This window comes from Ursus arctos, unplaced genomic scaffold, assembly GCF_023065955.2.
Source record: "Ursus arctos isolate Adak ecotype North America unplaced genomic scaffold, UrsArc2.0 scaffold_7, whole genome shotgun sequence".
Lineage (NCBI taxonomy): Eukaryota > Metazoa > Chordata > Mammalia > Carnivora > Ursidae > Ursus > Ursus arctos.
Window position 1 is genome coordinate 9,499,584 of NW_026623089.1, and position 17,035 is coordinate 9,516,618.

Genomic DNA, 17,035 nt, shown 5'->3' on the forward strand with positions numbered 1-17,035 from the left:
TAAATAAATGAATGAATCATTTTGCCGTAAGACCTAATAACCTAAAGACAAGATTGTTTACAACATTTAAATTAAGCACTAGCACAGAATATTAAAATATCTCATAAGAAGTGTGGAAATAATTTATTTTATTTTTTAAAATGTTTTATTTTTAAGATTTTATTTATTTGACAGAATAAGAGAGAGAGCATAGGGGCGCCTGGGTGGCACAGCGGTTAAGCGTCTGCCTTCGGCTCAGGGCGTGGTCCTGGTGTTATGGGATCGAGCCCCACATCAGGCTCCTCCGCTATGAGCCTGCTTCTTCCTCTCCCACTCCCCCTGCTTGTGTTCCCTCTCTCGCTGGCTGTCTCTATCTCTGTCAAATAAATAAATAAAATCTTTAAAAAAAAAAAAGAGAGAGAGAGAGAGCATAAGCTGGGGGAGTGGGAGAGGGAGAAGCAGGCTCCCCACTGAGCAGGGAGCCCAATGTAGGGCTTGATCCCAGGACCCTGAGATCATGATCTGAGCTGAAGGCAGGTGCTTAACTGACTGAGCCACCCAGGCGCTCCCAAAAGATTCTAATTCTTTTTTTTTTCCCCTAAAGATTCTTCTATTAGAGAAGCAAATGATTCTGGACTCAGCACGTGATGTCACCAATACATGAGTCTTTTTTTCATGGGTGTTCATTTTGGTGACTTTCCCAAGAACTTCCTTTTCTTTGCCCTTTGATATGAACTCTGGTGATTTTGTTTGGTGCTGGTAATTTTGCCAAACAACGAAATTCTTTTGAATTCCGTTCTCCTTGAGCTCTTCAGTCTGTAGAATTATATTCTTATCTGGATTATGGATTCATTTTGCAATCTTAACCACGTAGTTTTAGAAACAGAAGCACCATAGTTGGAAGTAGTAAATAACAAATAAATGAATTTTTAATAAGTTCAGATATATGCTATTTGTCTTAATAGATACAAAGTCACTACTTAGAAGACCTACAGCTATCATTATAGTGAATACGTGCAGTGAGTTAGGTGGTGATGAATGACTTAGTTATTGCCCAAATTTCAGTTGTTCTCAGAAATTGGGGAGAGAATGGCAAGCAGTAGAAGAGTACGCGTCGAAGTAGCTTACTCATTAGGACGTGCACTAGCCGTCTGGACTCCGCACACAGCAGAGCCTGTGAAGCTCTGTGTGTTAGTGTTAGGGGCTCTTGTGATTCTGGGAGGGTAGTAGAATCTTCCAAGAGGCATTTTATTATAGTTCCTTCCATGGTGTTGGCTTGAGCATTAGCCATTCGCCAATCTGAAGTGCTAAATCCTCTACTGGGAGGGATGATTTGGGATAGGAACCATAACTCTTAAAAGGGGGGAAAATGGGCCAGTAATTCACTGACAGTTTGTTTTAGATTTTTCATACTGTAAACAGCTATATGGAGCATATTCAGTGAGCATTTTTATTAAATACAGATTGGGGAAACTGAATCAGAGCTGGCAGTGTTTCCCAGAATGAGTTTTGTAGATTATTCTATAGAATGTTAATAAATGTTATGTGAAATTAAAAACAAACCAAAAAACCAGAATTTTCTGGTCATGTAACTTTGGAAGGCTCTAGATTGAATAAAGTCAAAGAGCTTTTTGTTTTTCTAACTTTAGTGAGATATGATTGGCATGGAGTATTGTATGAGGTCTTGTTTTTCTAACTTTATTGAGATACAGTTGGCATAGAGTATTATATGAGGTCTACAGCATGCTGATTTGATACATGTATATTGCAGTGTGATTAGTGATATTGCAGTGATATTGCAGTGATATGATTAGTGATATTGCAGTGATATGATCAAGGTATTAATTAACCTTGGTATTAACTAACCTTGGTATTAACTAACCAAGGTATTAACTAACAGTGTTAGTTAATACCTTGATCATATCATATAGTTACCATTTCTCCCTTGTCATGAGAACACTGAAGATCTACTTTTTTTTTTTTTTTAGCAACTTTCAGTATATATTACAGTGTTATTACATATGATCACAGTGCTGTGCTTTCGATCCCCAGAACTTACTCATCTCGTAGGGGTTTTGTTTTTAGCAGCAGGAGTTCTCAAAGCCTTTAATTTACCAGTAGACCTTATAATTCTCTAGGATGAGGAAGGGGAGGTGAGGTGGCAGTAATATGCAGCATTTCTTGAACTTACTTGGCCATGGAGTCATTTTTTAGAGACTGCCTCAGGAACTTGGTGTGTCACAGGTTACCTGTTGGTGAAACTGGTTTGGCTGAAATCCTTTTACGGATGGAGAACTAAGGCCCCAGTAATTGAAGGTACTCACTCAAGTGAGATTCCAGACCAACTCTTAGATCATTTTCTTCCTTTCTATTGGCAAAAAAGGACATTTAGTGACTCGGGGGACATGGGTTTAAATACATTAGGATGTAAGTATGATTTTCCTTGTTCTCTTTTAAGATTTATTGATGCTTAATGGTTAGTCCAGAGGTTCCAGGTCTAACCAAACAAGCCAGTGCCAGCTGTTAGTCCCTTCAGCCACCTTGCAGGCAGGTGGATTAGAGAGTAGATCTAGAAAGGAAGTTAAAGATTGCCTCAATCTGTTCTGTTTACTCCCCACTAAAATTAGGATAAACAGGATCTTCATCCTCAGACCTTATTTGTAACTCCCTGCTAAGTACAGATTTAATTTCCATTCTCTGGATGACTTTTTAAATGGATGTTAGCTGTGTAGGCTGCTTTTGAAGGCTGTGTTTTTCTGCAGTGAAATGATACAATAAAACTTTTTTCTTTTGTGGAATCAGATTAATTTCTAGGAGTTGGAGATTCACGAGAAACACATTCTTAACATAAAACTTAGGTCTTGCACTGCCTTAAAACAGTCAATTTCCAGTAGTCCAAATATGTACCAGTAGTTGTGGGAGAATGGAAAGAAAGCCTAATTTAACTTAATTTAGACACTTAACTGAATCAAAACTTACAAATTCCTATTAGAAAAACACAGTATCTTACATTGAGGTACGATTTAGGTTTTAAATAAAGATTTTGTTAGGTTATAGCCTAAAATCGTTAGACTTGTCCCCTGACAATTTGTAAGTACCGTGTGCTAGGGTGAAAGGTCAAGGAAACGGGAGCAGCAGCAGTATTTTGTTAATGCAGGGACATTTCGGGTAATCTATATGAACAGTTACAAGAAAGACTTGAATTCCACTTTGGCAAATAGGCATAACTCACTGATGTTCTTCAGTTTAGGAAAAAAAAAAGTTGTGCCTTATCTTGTAGAAAATTGCTGTTTAGTATTTCTTTTTTTGTTAAAATGTAGGAACTTAACATGGTTCCTTATTAAACAGAAAAGGCATTTCAGGAATATAGTAGCTTATATTACTTATGTGTTGAATGTTTTATATTACAGAGATAAATAGTTGATTATAGTTTTACTGGGATATTTTGACAAAACCAGTAGTGTGCATTCTTCTCTCCTTCTTCTTGCCTCCCTCACCCTCCCCACCGCAGCCCCCAAGCATAACTGGCATGGTTAATAACAAATCTTGGAAAAAGAAAGAACTTCCTGATCATAACTGACAAGAAGTTTAACTACAATTTTGTGTGCTTGGAAAACTGTTGAGAAAATTTTGTGAAGTGCTAAGTGCTTCTCTGGAAGGAATGAGGTGTTATGACGTAGGCTACTGATGGAGCTAGAACTGATAAGAATACTGTAAGATAAGTAAGGTCAGTAAGTAGTGTGGAACATGAGAACCGATCTGGGTCTATCCTTTTTCCCTTTTTAGAGGCCTGAAAGGTTTTTTTAAATGGTACTGATGCCCTTTATGCCTGGATGCTAAATACGGAACATACTCCTTATTTAAGAAAATTCAGGGGTGCCTGGGTGGCTCAGTGTTTTAAGCGTCTGCCTTCGGTTCAGGTCATGATCCCGGGGTCCTGGGATCTTGAGCCCTATGTTGGGCTCCCTGCTGCCTGCTGCTCCCCCTTCTTGTGCTCTGTCAAATAAGTAAATAAAATCTTAAAAAAATTCAGGAGTAGACGAGATAATTGATAAAATTTTTATGAATTTTAGCAAGTGAGTCCAAGTAATAATGTTATTAATGTTGTTATCGAGAAACTTACTGTTGCGTTTGAAAAGCCAAATGTCAGGCAGGTTGTTCCTATTTTCACCTATATTAAATCAACATTTCTCAGAGGTAATCTTCAAAATAGATACATAGAAAGATAACTATAGCTGTATTTACTTCCAGTTGTTTCTAGAATGACAAGATATATTCCTATCTGTAAAATCAGTAAGATATTTTGTGAACATATTAAATTCTTTATTTTCTCAACATTTTGCCTGAATATCTAAAATAGGATCTTCCCCTTAAACTTAGCTATGCCCATAATACAATATTTTTTAAATAGCTGCATAAGTATAACTAAGAAAAGTGGTATTAATGTGGACTATGAACTTTGGCCATAGTCTTTTTTGTTGTTGTAACAGCGACACTGAGCCATTTTTATACTGATCAGACATTCTGATGGCATCTGTTTCTCCTGTCAGTTACAGTGTATATACAAATATATTTTGTAATTAATTTGCTTTTTTATAGTTCTTTTTCAAAGTATTACCATTTGTATTGAATATAATATGTGTCATTTCACAATGAAAATTTACTAATTAACTGAAGGGAACTAGCAGTGGGTTTTCTGGTGCACTAATCACAAAGCAGCGTTTTTGGACCTTTTCATGTCCTTTGAATAGGAGAGTGGATGTGCGCCTTGTGATTTGTTATTCTGTTTTCACTGCTTTAGGAATTGAGAACTTTTACTTACATACTTCTTGTTTTGGTAGCTTCAAGCAGCATAGGGATTTTTAGGTCTATTTTGAAAAAGCTGTGATGGGAATGTTACATACACATGTGACAAAGGTGTGTGTCAGTTACTGGACATGCAAGGGGACCTTCGTTTTCTTGGATAGTAATCAAATGCTTCTTTTTATTGTTATTTAAAGTGACCTCCATCCTAACTGATCCATCAATTACTACTCAACCAGAACTACTTCTAAGTTCTAAAGTATAATGTGTACCACCTAGTTAACATGCACATAGTGGAGAAAAGCCCAGAAGCTGTGCAAGAGCAGATTTCTCATTTTGAAATAAAAATTCACCATACCTCATTTTTCTCCACTGTTAAAACTGGCTAGTCTTTCAGTTCTTACTTTTTACTCCCGGGAGAAAGTGTTGGGATAGTCTTGTGTTGGGCTACTATGAAAATAATCCCAGATCACAAGATTGCACTTCAAATTTCGACAGAATTAATTTGTTACATATCAGCATTATGAAAACTTTAAATTTTGGTATAGCTTGCACTTTCAGAAAGTTTTCTTAACAGTTAATATAATCGAATTGCATATTGGCATTTAAATTAAGAAAAAAGTTATTTAAGTAACTAAGGCCTAAATGATAATAGTTAATTACTTGGCTTTCGTATGCACTAGTAACATTTTATGAATGTATTTGCTTTAGTTTTGTAGGGAGGAATTGTCTGATATACTTTTTAAACTTTATTATAGAAAACTGGAAATAGTCACAAAGTAGAAAGAGCCATATAATGAATCTGCAGGTATTTATCTCCTGTCCTCACCAGTTTAATACAATGGCCGGTCTTGTTTTATCTACACACTATCCTACAATAGTTCCCTCCTGACCTCCCAGTGATTTTGAAGGAAATCCCAGACATCATGTAATTTCATTGAGAAATATTTCAATGTGTATCTCTAAAAGAGAATCAAATTATTTGTATTCCCTGTGAGTACTAGCTAGCTTTGTTGTGGAGAGGAAGTTCAAGAGCGCTTGGCAACAGGCCTGCTATTGCATTTTATTGCAGTTATTTTGCATTTAGAAAGATCGAGATTTTACTTGGGTGTTTTACTATTACAGTAACTCTCAAAGGATTTGAAATGTTGATTTTATAAATAACATCTAAAAAACATGAATTATCACCATGAATATATATATGGAGTTATGTAACAGTCCTTGTTTCAGAGCGAACCTGCAGTTTGCTTTGTCATTTGTTCCTGGCTCCTCCCTACCCTGCCAGAATTTATGTTTCTTTATTTAAATGCTGAGAAACGGCATATATAACACTTAGTTTCAGATGAAATTCTGTAGGCCCCGGCATGTGTCAAAGAAAGAGCTGGTAGAATAAGGATGCGTGTGTGCTGAGAAAGAGAAGACAGAACAAGGTGAACACTGCGGCCAGGCACTGGTGTGGGGGGGACTCCCCTTCTTTCACTCTTGCTCACCCGGCCTCCTCGCCTGGTCTTGACTTTTTATTTCTTTTCTTGGTTCCCCTTGGGTTTCTCTCTTTTCCTTCTCTTGGCCTTTATTTAATTTTGCCTGTTGCATTCATTGTCAGGCAAATTGCTGATTCCTTCCTTGGAGGATGTTATACTGTGTAGGGGCTGTAAGATCAAACCTTAAAAAAAAAACGAAAGCTTTTAAGACTAATCTATTGTGCTTTAATTCATTTTTATATAGATTTTATACAGATTTTATTTAAACTAATTCAAACAGCTGGATGCCAACTATGGGCTAGATTGAATTTTTCTATACTCTGTGGATGAACTACACAATGTATCAAAATTGTTAATTTTATAGACTTTAAAGTTTACTTTAGATGCTGTTATTGAAAAGATATGTAATAATGATTTTTTCTTTTTTGTTGTCTTTTGCTGCCCATTTATTGGATGAAACCGATCCTGATAATCACTGTGACTGCAGTTCACGAGGTTCCTTTGCAGCTCACCTCTGGAGGTAAGAGCTTGCCCCTGACCTTGAGACTAGGATCGCTAATGGGACATCACTATTGGCGCGTTTTGTTAGGCATTTATTTGGTAATTTAGAGTGGTCATTTTGTTTTCACACCTACTCTTCAGTAATGGTAATGAGATGAATACAGACTTTTTTTAGAATAAGAATTCCTAAAAGTTACAGAACTGCTCACCTTCATAACAGGTCATTCCTTCTTTTTAACGACTTTTTCTTTTTTTTTAAGTAAACGGAAATCGGTTTTGCTTTGTAAAGAGCCTTATTGTATATGCTTCCTTCATAACTGTTGACCAAGAGCTGAAGGAGTCGTGGGGGAGGGGGCTGCTGTCAGGCAGGTTTCTGTTGGTGTGAGAGCACTTTTTCAAACCCCTGAGTTGATAAGGGAAGAGCAATGGACTTAACTGTTACTGAGCTTTGCTTTGCTTTTCTTTTCTTTTCTTTTCTTTTCTTTTCTTTTCTTTTCTTTTCTTTTCTGTCTTTTCTTTTCTTTTCTTTTCTTTTCTTTTCTTTCCTTCCTTCCTTCCTTCTCTTTTCTTTTCTTTTCTTTTTTCTCTTCTTTTCTTTTCTAAGATTTTATTTATTTGACAGAGAGACACAGCAAGAGAGGGAACACAAGCAGGGGGAGTCGGAGAGGGAGAAGCAGGCTTCCCCCTGAGCAGGGAGCTTGATGCGGGGCTCCATCCCAGGACCCTGGGATCATGACATGAGCCAAAGGCAGATGCTTAAAGACTGAGCCACCCAGGTGCCCCCTGAGTTTTTCTTAAACACAGGCATGCTCCCTTCCTCTGTCTCCCTCTCCACTCCCTCCTCCCTCCCTCTCTCCCCACTCCCCCTCTCTCAGTGCTTAATTCACTTCCACTGGAGTCCTCATAATGGTCCTGCAGTGTAGAGCTGAGACTCCAGTGATAACATGGTGAGATAGAGATATTTAGGAAAGCAGCTGACCTGTGAGTTGACACAAGATGGCTGAGGCTTTGAGGAAGGAGGAGGAAAGAGGAGGCAGCGGAATGTGTAGAGAGATGCTTGCACTCAGAACCAAAGCGTGGTTTCAGAGCATGCCTTCCCTTCTTGGCCACACTGGGCAAGTCACAACTTCCCTGAGCCTGGGTTTTCTTATCTTTAAAATGCAAATGACAGTTCCTACCTCTCCAGTGAAGTAGTGGACTTGGCAGCGTTTTTAAAGTGCTGCTCAGGGGCACTTGGGTGGCTCAGACTCAGGTGTTAATCCCAGGGTCATGAGTTCAAGTGAGTGCAATAAGTAAAGTGCTACTCAAACCTTAGTCATATTCTGTATTTTCCCCTTGGGCTGTACTGCAGCCCCACACAGTAAGACACTCTGCTTTGCCTTCCCCTTGTCCTTCCTTTTGCTTCTTATTTCACTTTATGCTCCCTTCCCCCATTCCCAACTTGTTCAAATCCTATCCCTCTTCTGGTGGAGCCTACATGCTTTGTCCACTGCCTGGTCGTCCTGCACCTCTCCACATAGAGGCAGTTGTTCCCTTTTCTGCATCTGTAACACTGTGCTCATGAAATTACTGAAACACTGTGGGTGTAGCCCAGCCTGGCACATTGAATACTCTTAGAGACCAGTTTGATGATTGCCAGGGGAAACCGATGAGGCCAGAGAGTACCATGCAGATGTGGTTACTTTTTCTAAATATCCAGGATCAAGGGGGAAACAAAGCTATGTTTGGACAGACTCTGGGCTTTGACATGTCAGAGGCTTGGTTGGCCCATGAGCAAGTCATTTCATCTTTTGGTTAATCTAAAGATGGAAATGGTAATACTTTATGGTTATTAAAACGAAATGAAATAGTACGTGGCAAACACTGAGCACAATGCCTGTCACATAGAGTTTTAAATAAAGTTTAGTGCAAAAACAGTAAAAAAAAAAAAAGCAAACCATAAGAATTTGAAGACAGTATAAATTATACAGTTTACTCTTTAGTTGATGAAGCATTTTTTAAGCATCGCAGAATGGGAAGTATCACAAAGGAAAGGATGGAAAAGTAAGATTTGCTTCTGTTAAAAATCCTTAATTTTGTTCATGAAAACATATATAGTTAAAAGGCAGTTTGGGGAAAGTGTGATAACAAGGTTATTATACTTAATGATCTCCTGGAATCAATTTTAAAATGTACTATTTTCTTTCCCATAACTTTTGGTTGGATTTTATGAGATAGTGTCATGAAATACAAATGGTAATAAATGTTTTAAGAGTTTAACCTTGTAAGTAATCAAAGAAGTGTAGTTTAAAAGAACAGTGATGAATACTTGCTTACCTATTTAGATATCTTTTTTTTTTTTTTTTAATGAATGCTTAGGAAGATAGGATGGGATGTTTTTATTTTTTTTATTTATTTTTTTTTTTTTAAGATTTTATTTATTTATTTGACAGAGACAGCCAGCGAGAGAGGGAACACAAGCAGGGGGACTGGAAGAGGGAGAGCAGGCTCCTAACGGAGGAGCCTGATGTGGGGCTCGATCCCAGAATGCTGGGATCACGCCCTGAGCCGAAGGCAGACGCTTAACGACTGCGCCACCCAGGCGCCCCAGGATGGGATGTTTTTAAACTTACCCTTTAGAGAAATCAGTTTGGTCATCCACATTAAAGACCCTGTATAAATTCATGCCTGTGGGTTGTGTGCCTGTGTAATTCTAGTCTGGGAATTACTGCCAGAGAAATAAAAATGAGGACAAAACTTTGCATAAATGTTTATTATAGCATTTGTAATGGCAAAAAATTTATAAACAGTCCCAATGTCCAGCAGTAGGAGAAGGTCAAATAAATAATGGTACAGACAGCCGTATTATGTATGGATGGAACACTGTACAGCCATTAAAATGGGAATTATGCATATCCATGTACATGAGTATGTGTTGATGAACAAAACAGTGATAGAAGTGGGATGCAAAGTTATACATGCAGATCTCAACTTAAAAATAAGCATACAGAAATTAGTTAAGAAGGAGATACACAAGATGTTAAATTGTTTTATCCTTTGCTCTTTCATGAAGGAGCCACAATGGGGAGAAGAGATACCTTGGTAGGTTTTTAGTGGTGGCTTTTGTAGTCAGTGTTTGGTAAGTACATCAGGCAAGTCTCTGATTGATGTGCAAACAGTGTCTAGTCTTGGATGAAAAAGGTGCATGGGGAGAAATTGCAACAGCTTAGGTGAAGAGAATGCCCAGAAGGTTTAAGGCTGGACTCTGATTTCAGCAAGAGCTTCGAGGAGTAACCAGGAAGAATGGTTTTGAGCAGAAGACATTTAGGTTTGGCTTACCTGGACATGGAATGAATAAGGAGATTGGAGCTTGATGTCCCCTGCACTACTGGGGCAATGTTACTAAACAATGGCAAAGATCCTTCTAAATAGACCTCACTAATAGACTTTTCTCAAATGGAAGCCCAATTAAAGAGGACCCTGTTTTTCTTGCTTCCTGAATGTTTCTGATTTTAGTATAGTAAAAGTACAATGGAGGCACTGGATAAATATTTGTTGAATGGATGCATGAATGAATGAGTAAGGTAGGTGGGGCTGAGGCTGCAAGTAACAAGCTTTTACCCATAATTTGGCAGCGGTCAGCTAAAAACACACAAGGCCTAATATTTATGTTTCAATGTGGTTAACAGTTTTCCTAGCAAGATTGTAGCTACTTAAGATCAGGGTCTTTGTCTTTTTTCATCTTTGGATGCTCTCAGGTATCGATAGGGCTTGGAGTTTATCAACTGTACAGCTAGTCGTGCCAAACAAATATTTTTTTAGTTACATCTGGCTAAATATCGAGAATCTATGTGCAGAAGCTTTAATCTTTGGTGAAAAGTAGAGGCAAGGTACGAATAAATTTTAGTGATAGTTTCTGTCATTTTCTGCCTGATCTGCTTTCTCCACATAATGACCTGGAGTTGTGTTTTACCTTGGTTAAATATCTCTTTTCGTACTGAGCTTATGGACGTGGGGAAGGGGAAAAAAACATCAAAATTAGAGATGACCAATGTTCTTTGCTTGAAGTATTTGGGAAATACTTTGAGGGCTTTCTGTTGAAATTTTTCTAGTCTGGAATTTTGCAGGGGCTGCCTGATGCCATAGTTAATGGCTGCTACCCCCCATTTCCAACAGCACTGAGCTCAGGGTTCTATTCCTCTGCCACCTCACAGAGCCTGCGAGCCGAAGCAAAGCCAAAGCAGGAGAGTGTAAGGAGTCCCAAATGTTTAATTTTGCCATTGAGCTTGTGTTTTAGCTGGAGAAGGAAAATTACACGTGTGGTAAATACCCAAACACCTTCCCTAATTTTGATTAAAAGAAAAATAATTCTGTAGAGGCTGTAAAATACATGTGACTTGCAGTTGAAAATGAAGGATACTTTAACCTTCACTTTGTCCACAAAACTAGTATGAATGAACCATGTCCCTTTGTTGTAAGTCCTAAACAGTTAACTGCCACATGAATCTAACGAAATTGTCAGGTTATAGTAATTACATCAGTAATTTGATCTGCTGTCATTTGAATGGAGCCATGTGTGGAGAGTCAGTTACTTCCCTCTGTGGGGCTGACCCTTTTACATTCCTGTAAGCTGAAGACTAATAGAGCTCATTAAGCTTTATGGGAAAAGAGCTTTTATCACCTCGTCAAGTCAGGCAACATATTTCCATTCTATTCCTAATTTCACGTGGCTCTGTGGCTGCTGATGTGCACTGCCCTGCTAGGTTTACGTCTGACCGCTCCCTTACAGACGTTTTTATTGACATTTCTAAGCTGAATTACACTTTGTGTGGCACCACCTACAGATGTCTTCAATTAAATGTAGGTAAATAAAGGGGATTATATATCAGAGGCTAAAAGATTCTTGAAATTCTCTTCCGAATCTGACTTTGCCAGCCAGTCCAGCAGGGTGCAGTCTTGTTGGCATTTCGGAGGCGGAGAGCTACAGGAGAGGTGTGTGTAAGACATTTCACCATGTGTGAATGTAGGTGGCTTAGGTTTCTGTTCAGGTATGTCCTTCTATTCTTTCATTTCAAATCAATTACAGTCTTCTTCATTCAACGGTATTATAATAACTTATCGAGATGTTAGCACCTGTAGTGGAGGGGTACTAGGCTAAGCTCTTTGCTTATGTCGCTTTAATTCTCACAGAGTGTCTGTGAGGTAGATATTCCCAGTTTTGTTCTAAGGAAAATTGACCTGGAGAGGTACATTGGTTGAGCTCAACATCACAGCTGTTGGTATGCAACAACAGTAACAAGATAGAAAGGAGAAAATGGAAAAATACTGCTATAAGATTCTTTTTTTAAAAGTTTTAATTTTAATTCTAATTAGTTAACACGTAGTGTCATGTTAGTTTCAGGTGTATAATATAGTGGTTCAGCAGTTGCACACATCACCCGCTGCTGCTCATCACGACAGGTGCCCGTCACCTGTTTCACCCATCCCCCTCCACCCCAGTAATGCTATAAGATTCGTGCACTGCAGGAAGTAGTAAGTTCAAGATGTATTTTGTAAACCCAAGGGCAAGATTTCTCAAGTTGGTACTATTGACATTTTGGATCAGTTAAATCTTCCATATGGGCGCTATCCTGTGCACGGTGTGATGTTTAGCAACATCTCTGGCTTCTATCCAGTAGATGCCAGCAGCACCCTCCCCCTGAGTTGAAATAAAATGTCTCCAGACTTTGCCAAATGCCCCAGAGGGGTAAATTGACTTTCTGTTGAAAACCGCTGGCCTAGAGCAGCCTTAAAAGCAAAGAGATACAGTTGTTAAGCCAATAGTGAAGATAATTGCCATGATAACATGTTTTTAGTTTCATGAAAGGCAGAAAAAGAAGGAAAGAACAAAGAACAAGTGAGACAAATAAAAAGCAAATAGCCAGATGTCCAAATAGCTAGATGTCATTACATTGATTACATTAGATATAAATGATCTGAACCAGGAGTCTGCTATATGGACATGTTCTATATCTACACTGTCCCAAGCCCATATGTAGCTAGTAGGTACTGAGCTTTTTTTTAGGACCTGAATTTTAAGTTTTTAAAATTTTAGTTAACTTATGCAGCCACACGTGGCCAGTGGCTATCCTATTGGACAGTACCTACAAACACTCCAATTAAAAGTCAGAGATTGTCAGATTAGATTTAAAACAACAACAACAAGTTCTACCTTAACTGTGCAGACATGGGTCCTTTAAAAGTAAAAGGCCAGAATAAGGCAAACTGCAAATGCTAATCGTAAGAAAGTTGGAATGGCTATACTCATATCTGACAAGGTAGACTTCAGGGCAAGGGCTGGCATCTGAAAGGGAGAGGGAGGTTTCATAGAGATAAAATGGTTGGTTCGTCATATAAAGACACAGTAATCCAAAATGTGAGACAATAATAGAGCCCAGGAATACATGGGGCAAAAACCAGTGGAACTGAAAGGAGAAAGAGTCCAATCCATAGTTATAGTTGGAGACTTTAGGACAAGTTTCTCCAGAACAATTAGAAAACTAGAAGGACTATAAAAGACGTGAACAGTACTATCACACAGTTTTACTTCGTTGATCTCTGTTGAACACTGTAGCCAACAATGATAAACTACATATTTTTTCAAGTACACGGGGAGCATTCAGTAAGACAGATCAGATGCTGTACCATTACACAGGTCTCAGTAATTGAAAAGGATTGAAATCATCTCTGATCACAATGGAATTGTTAGACTCAATAACAGAAAGAACTCATAGCTCAATAATAACAAGACAGACATGTCAAAAAATAGGCAAAAGATTTCTCTGGTGAAATCACCAGAGAAAACATACAAATAGTAAGTGCATGAAAAGATGCTTACCATCCATTAGGGAAATGCAGATTAAAACCATCAATGAGATACCACCACAAACCCACTAGAATGGCTATAATCAAAAGACAGTAGCAGGTGTTGGCAAAATATGGAGAAATTGGCAACCTTATACATTATGGGAATTGTTAAAATGGTATAGCCATGATTTTGCATTTCCTCAAAATATTAAAAATAGGGTTACTATATGACCGAAAAATATAGGAATATACCCAAGCAAAATGAAAATAGATATCCAAAGACTTGGATGTGAATGTTCATAGTAGCATTATTCATAATGGCCAGAAGCTGGACAATTCAAATGTCTGTCAACTGGTGAGTGGCTAAATGTCCGTCCATACGGTGGAATGCTGTTCAGCAGTAAACAGGCACCAATTATGATACGGGTTACAACATGAGTGAACCTTGAAAACATTATGTGAAAGAAGCCAGACACAGGGGGCTACATATTGTGTTTCAATTTAAATGAATTACCAAAAAAGGGAAATTTAGAGAGTCAGAAAGCAGATCAGTGGAATTAGAGGTAGGAGTGGAGGATTAAGTACAAAGGGGGCTCATAGGAATTTTGGGGGTGATAGAGATGATCCCAAATTGGATTGTGGTGATGATTCCACAATTTTATAAGTTGGCTAAAAATCACAGAACTTACCCTTAAAATGGGTGAATTTTATTATGTGTAAATAAAGCTGGGGGAAAAAAGGCATATATCATTTCTTCATCCTTTAATTTTCTAAAATGTAGAAAAGATCTGATTCAGCTTAATACCTAGCTTCCTAAGTGCATCCCTAGTTGTGCTGTAGTGTTCGCAGTTTTAGTATTCCCCAATATAGTATTATATATTGAAATAGATGTGTTTTGAGGAGTATTTAAATATTAGCTATGCAGTTAATACTCTGATTTTAAGTGTTAGCCATTAGTATTTTTTGATAGCTTGTAAAACCATCTTTCCAAGCCTTTTTTGAAGTTGAGAGCTACTTCTTACTTGGAGCTCTGTGATAAAGTGAAATAATGTGGATATTTGGGTGTGTGTATGTACATTGATTGCAAGCTGCAGGTAGCAGCAGGAAAAAAAAGGATCATAAAAACCTAACCATCTCTTCAGTCTGCAACCAAATGAAGTATCATTGTGTGGGGTGGCTCTGGTAGATGTCAGGGTATCTCCGGTGGCCAGAATTTGGAAGAGGGAGTGACTGTTACCCTAACTAGGTCCTATACAATTGAAGGGAGCTTGTAGAGGTAGCGGTGGAGGGGTGAAGTGGAGAAGATTGAGCTGTTAAACTTGGGAGGGGAGTTAAAACAATTTTACCAAACAAGGAGGATGCTGAGGGTCTGATAGCCAAAGAGCTGGCCTGAACTGGAGAGCCGTGGAGAGAAGGCTAGGAAGAGGGTTCAGCTGAGTGACCTGGAGGAGCTTTCTTTCACCTGCTGTCTGGTCTGGGGCCTGGGAGCACCAGCTGTGTGTAGAGAGCCAGGACCAGAGCAGACAGAGGTATCTGAATGGGGGCTAGATCTCAGAGAATGGTTGTTAGGCTACTGTTGGTACTGAATGATTAGAAAAGGAAAGCTAGGCTGTGGCGTGATCCACTGGGCAAAGGGAGGTACAAGTAAGGGGCGCTGTTTTTCTAGTTTCGTGGGTTGGGGAAGAGTCATGTAGTTTTCAGGCTGAGTCCCATATATGATAACATCAGACTGAGTAGTGTTGGGCAGAGATACCAGTTAGAATTCTGGAACCAGATCCCCCAACTCACTGGGATTATCATTTGATTGCTCTCCCATTCGGTTAGGTCTGAAGGCTGTTGGGCCGTTGTGGCTGGGGGCAGGACTGCTCCTGAGGCCGCTGACAAAGAATCAGTTGAACTGAAGACATTCCTGTTTGCCCTCTATTTACTTCAGTAAGTAGGGCTTCAACATCTTCTAGGTGGTAGTCAGAACAGTATTCCCTGGGCTCACACAGGCACTCAGTAAGTGTGGGTTGAATACATGAATTTACTTCCAGTTTGCTTCTGGATATCACACGATAGTTGAGCCAATGTTATATGAAACCTTATGTTTTATAGTGAAATTGTATAAACTGGAAGTCTTTTTTCTGGAAACCAATCTCCTATGATAAAAATATCCAAATTTATTCTGAGAATAAGAGAAAACATACTAGAATAGAAAACCAGACCTAAAAGAAAAATGCCGTAAATTTCCTTGTTGAAGATTTTTCTGGCATGGGGCTTAGATTAGGTTAGCCATCTTAAAATCGAAGTCCATTCTAGATAACCTTTTTGCCAGATCAGTCTTCCTATAGCAAGTAGTGGTTTTCATCATTACTCCCAGGGTCTTTTAACTGTTTTCAAAATTAGGGTCATCTGCCTTGATGATTTTCATTACCCATTAAACGTGCATGAATGCTTCAGAAAGTGTTTGAATTGTAAATATCCTGGGGTGGATTAGTTTCCATGGAGATGTCATTCTTGTTGGGTGTTTGTACTCATTCAGTTCTAAATAAAAATATCAGATTGGGTTGTCACTGGGGGGATGCTTTTCCCCTCTGTAAGAAAGATTAGAAAAGCAAGTCTCAAATTGAACTGACATTAAGTAAGTTTCATTAAGATACTTTTAATTCTAAGGTGTTACAGTGTTCAATAAATATTGACTAGTTTGTGGAATTGTGAAGTTTGAGGTTCTACTACTTTTCCTTTTAAGGGTTTTGTGGTGCCTCACTAAAAGTCTTTTCATTGGATATTTAGGATTTAAAAATATAAGGAAATGTCAAAGTAAACAGTTAACGGATTAATATCTTAATTTTTACGTATTTGTTCTGCAATAGAAATGCAAAAATAAGTTCCTTTCTTATTTCTGTCACACTTATTAGACACATTTACTGTAAATCATTCCTCAGTGATTTAAGCTCTGTAAAGTTCAAATTTTTGTCATCACAGTACTTCTAGTTTTAAATTATAAATATTAGGGTAGACCTTTTTGCTTGCTTTGAAGCGGCATTTCATTTCCTAAGAATTATGTCATTGAGAAATACATTTCTTGATTCATCCTTTGGTTTAGTAAGTTGCTGAAATATGTTAAGTCATTACATTAAATAGAACATGTTACTGTATTGTGCTGTGTTCTGACATGGGGCACCACAGAAGCAGTGTCCAGTGAGGAAAACACCAAACCCAAAGTTGAGAAGTCCAGGTTTGGGTCCTTCTCATTCCTCTAAATGGGTTTCTTTTGACCTTGGACAAGCCCTTTTATCACCCCAACCCTCCTTTTTCATTTTTAAAGTGAGTAAGGGTGTCTTAAATGAAGAGCTCCCTCAAACTGAGTGAACTTAGCCAACATTTTAACATATTTTGTACAGTTGACTCTTGAACCACACAGGTTTGAACTATGGATCCACTAATACATGGCTTTTTTTATA

General features: G+C 38.4%; 1 protein-coding gene across 34 annotated transcripts in view; it reads left to right on the plus strand.

Annotated features, from left to right (window-relative positions):
* Positions 1 to 17,035, plus strand: part of ATE1 (arginyltransferase 1) — a 224,508-nt gene that overhangs the window by 42,950 nt on the left and 164,523 nt on the right. For all 34 annotated transcript variants that reach the window (XR_007190069.2, XR_008958029.1, XR_006408964.3 and 31 more), the window contains one exon: positions 6,751 to 6,783. Coding sequence is in view for 26 of the 34 variants with exons in the window: in XM_044382203.3 (XP_044238138.2) it covers positions 6,751 to 6,783 (33 nt within the window). In the remaining 8 variants the exon portion in view is untranslated. The remainder of the gene's footprint in view (positions 1 to 6,750; positions 6,784 to 17,035) is intronic.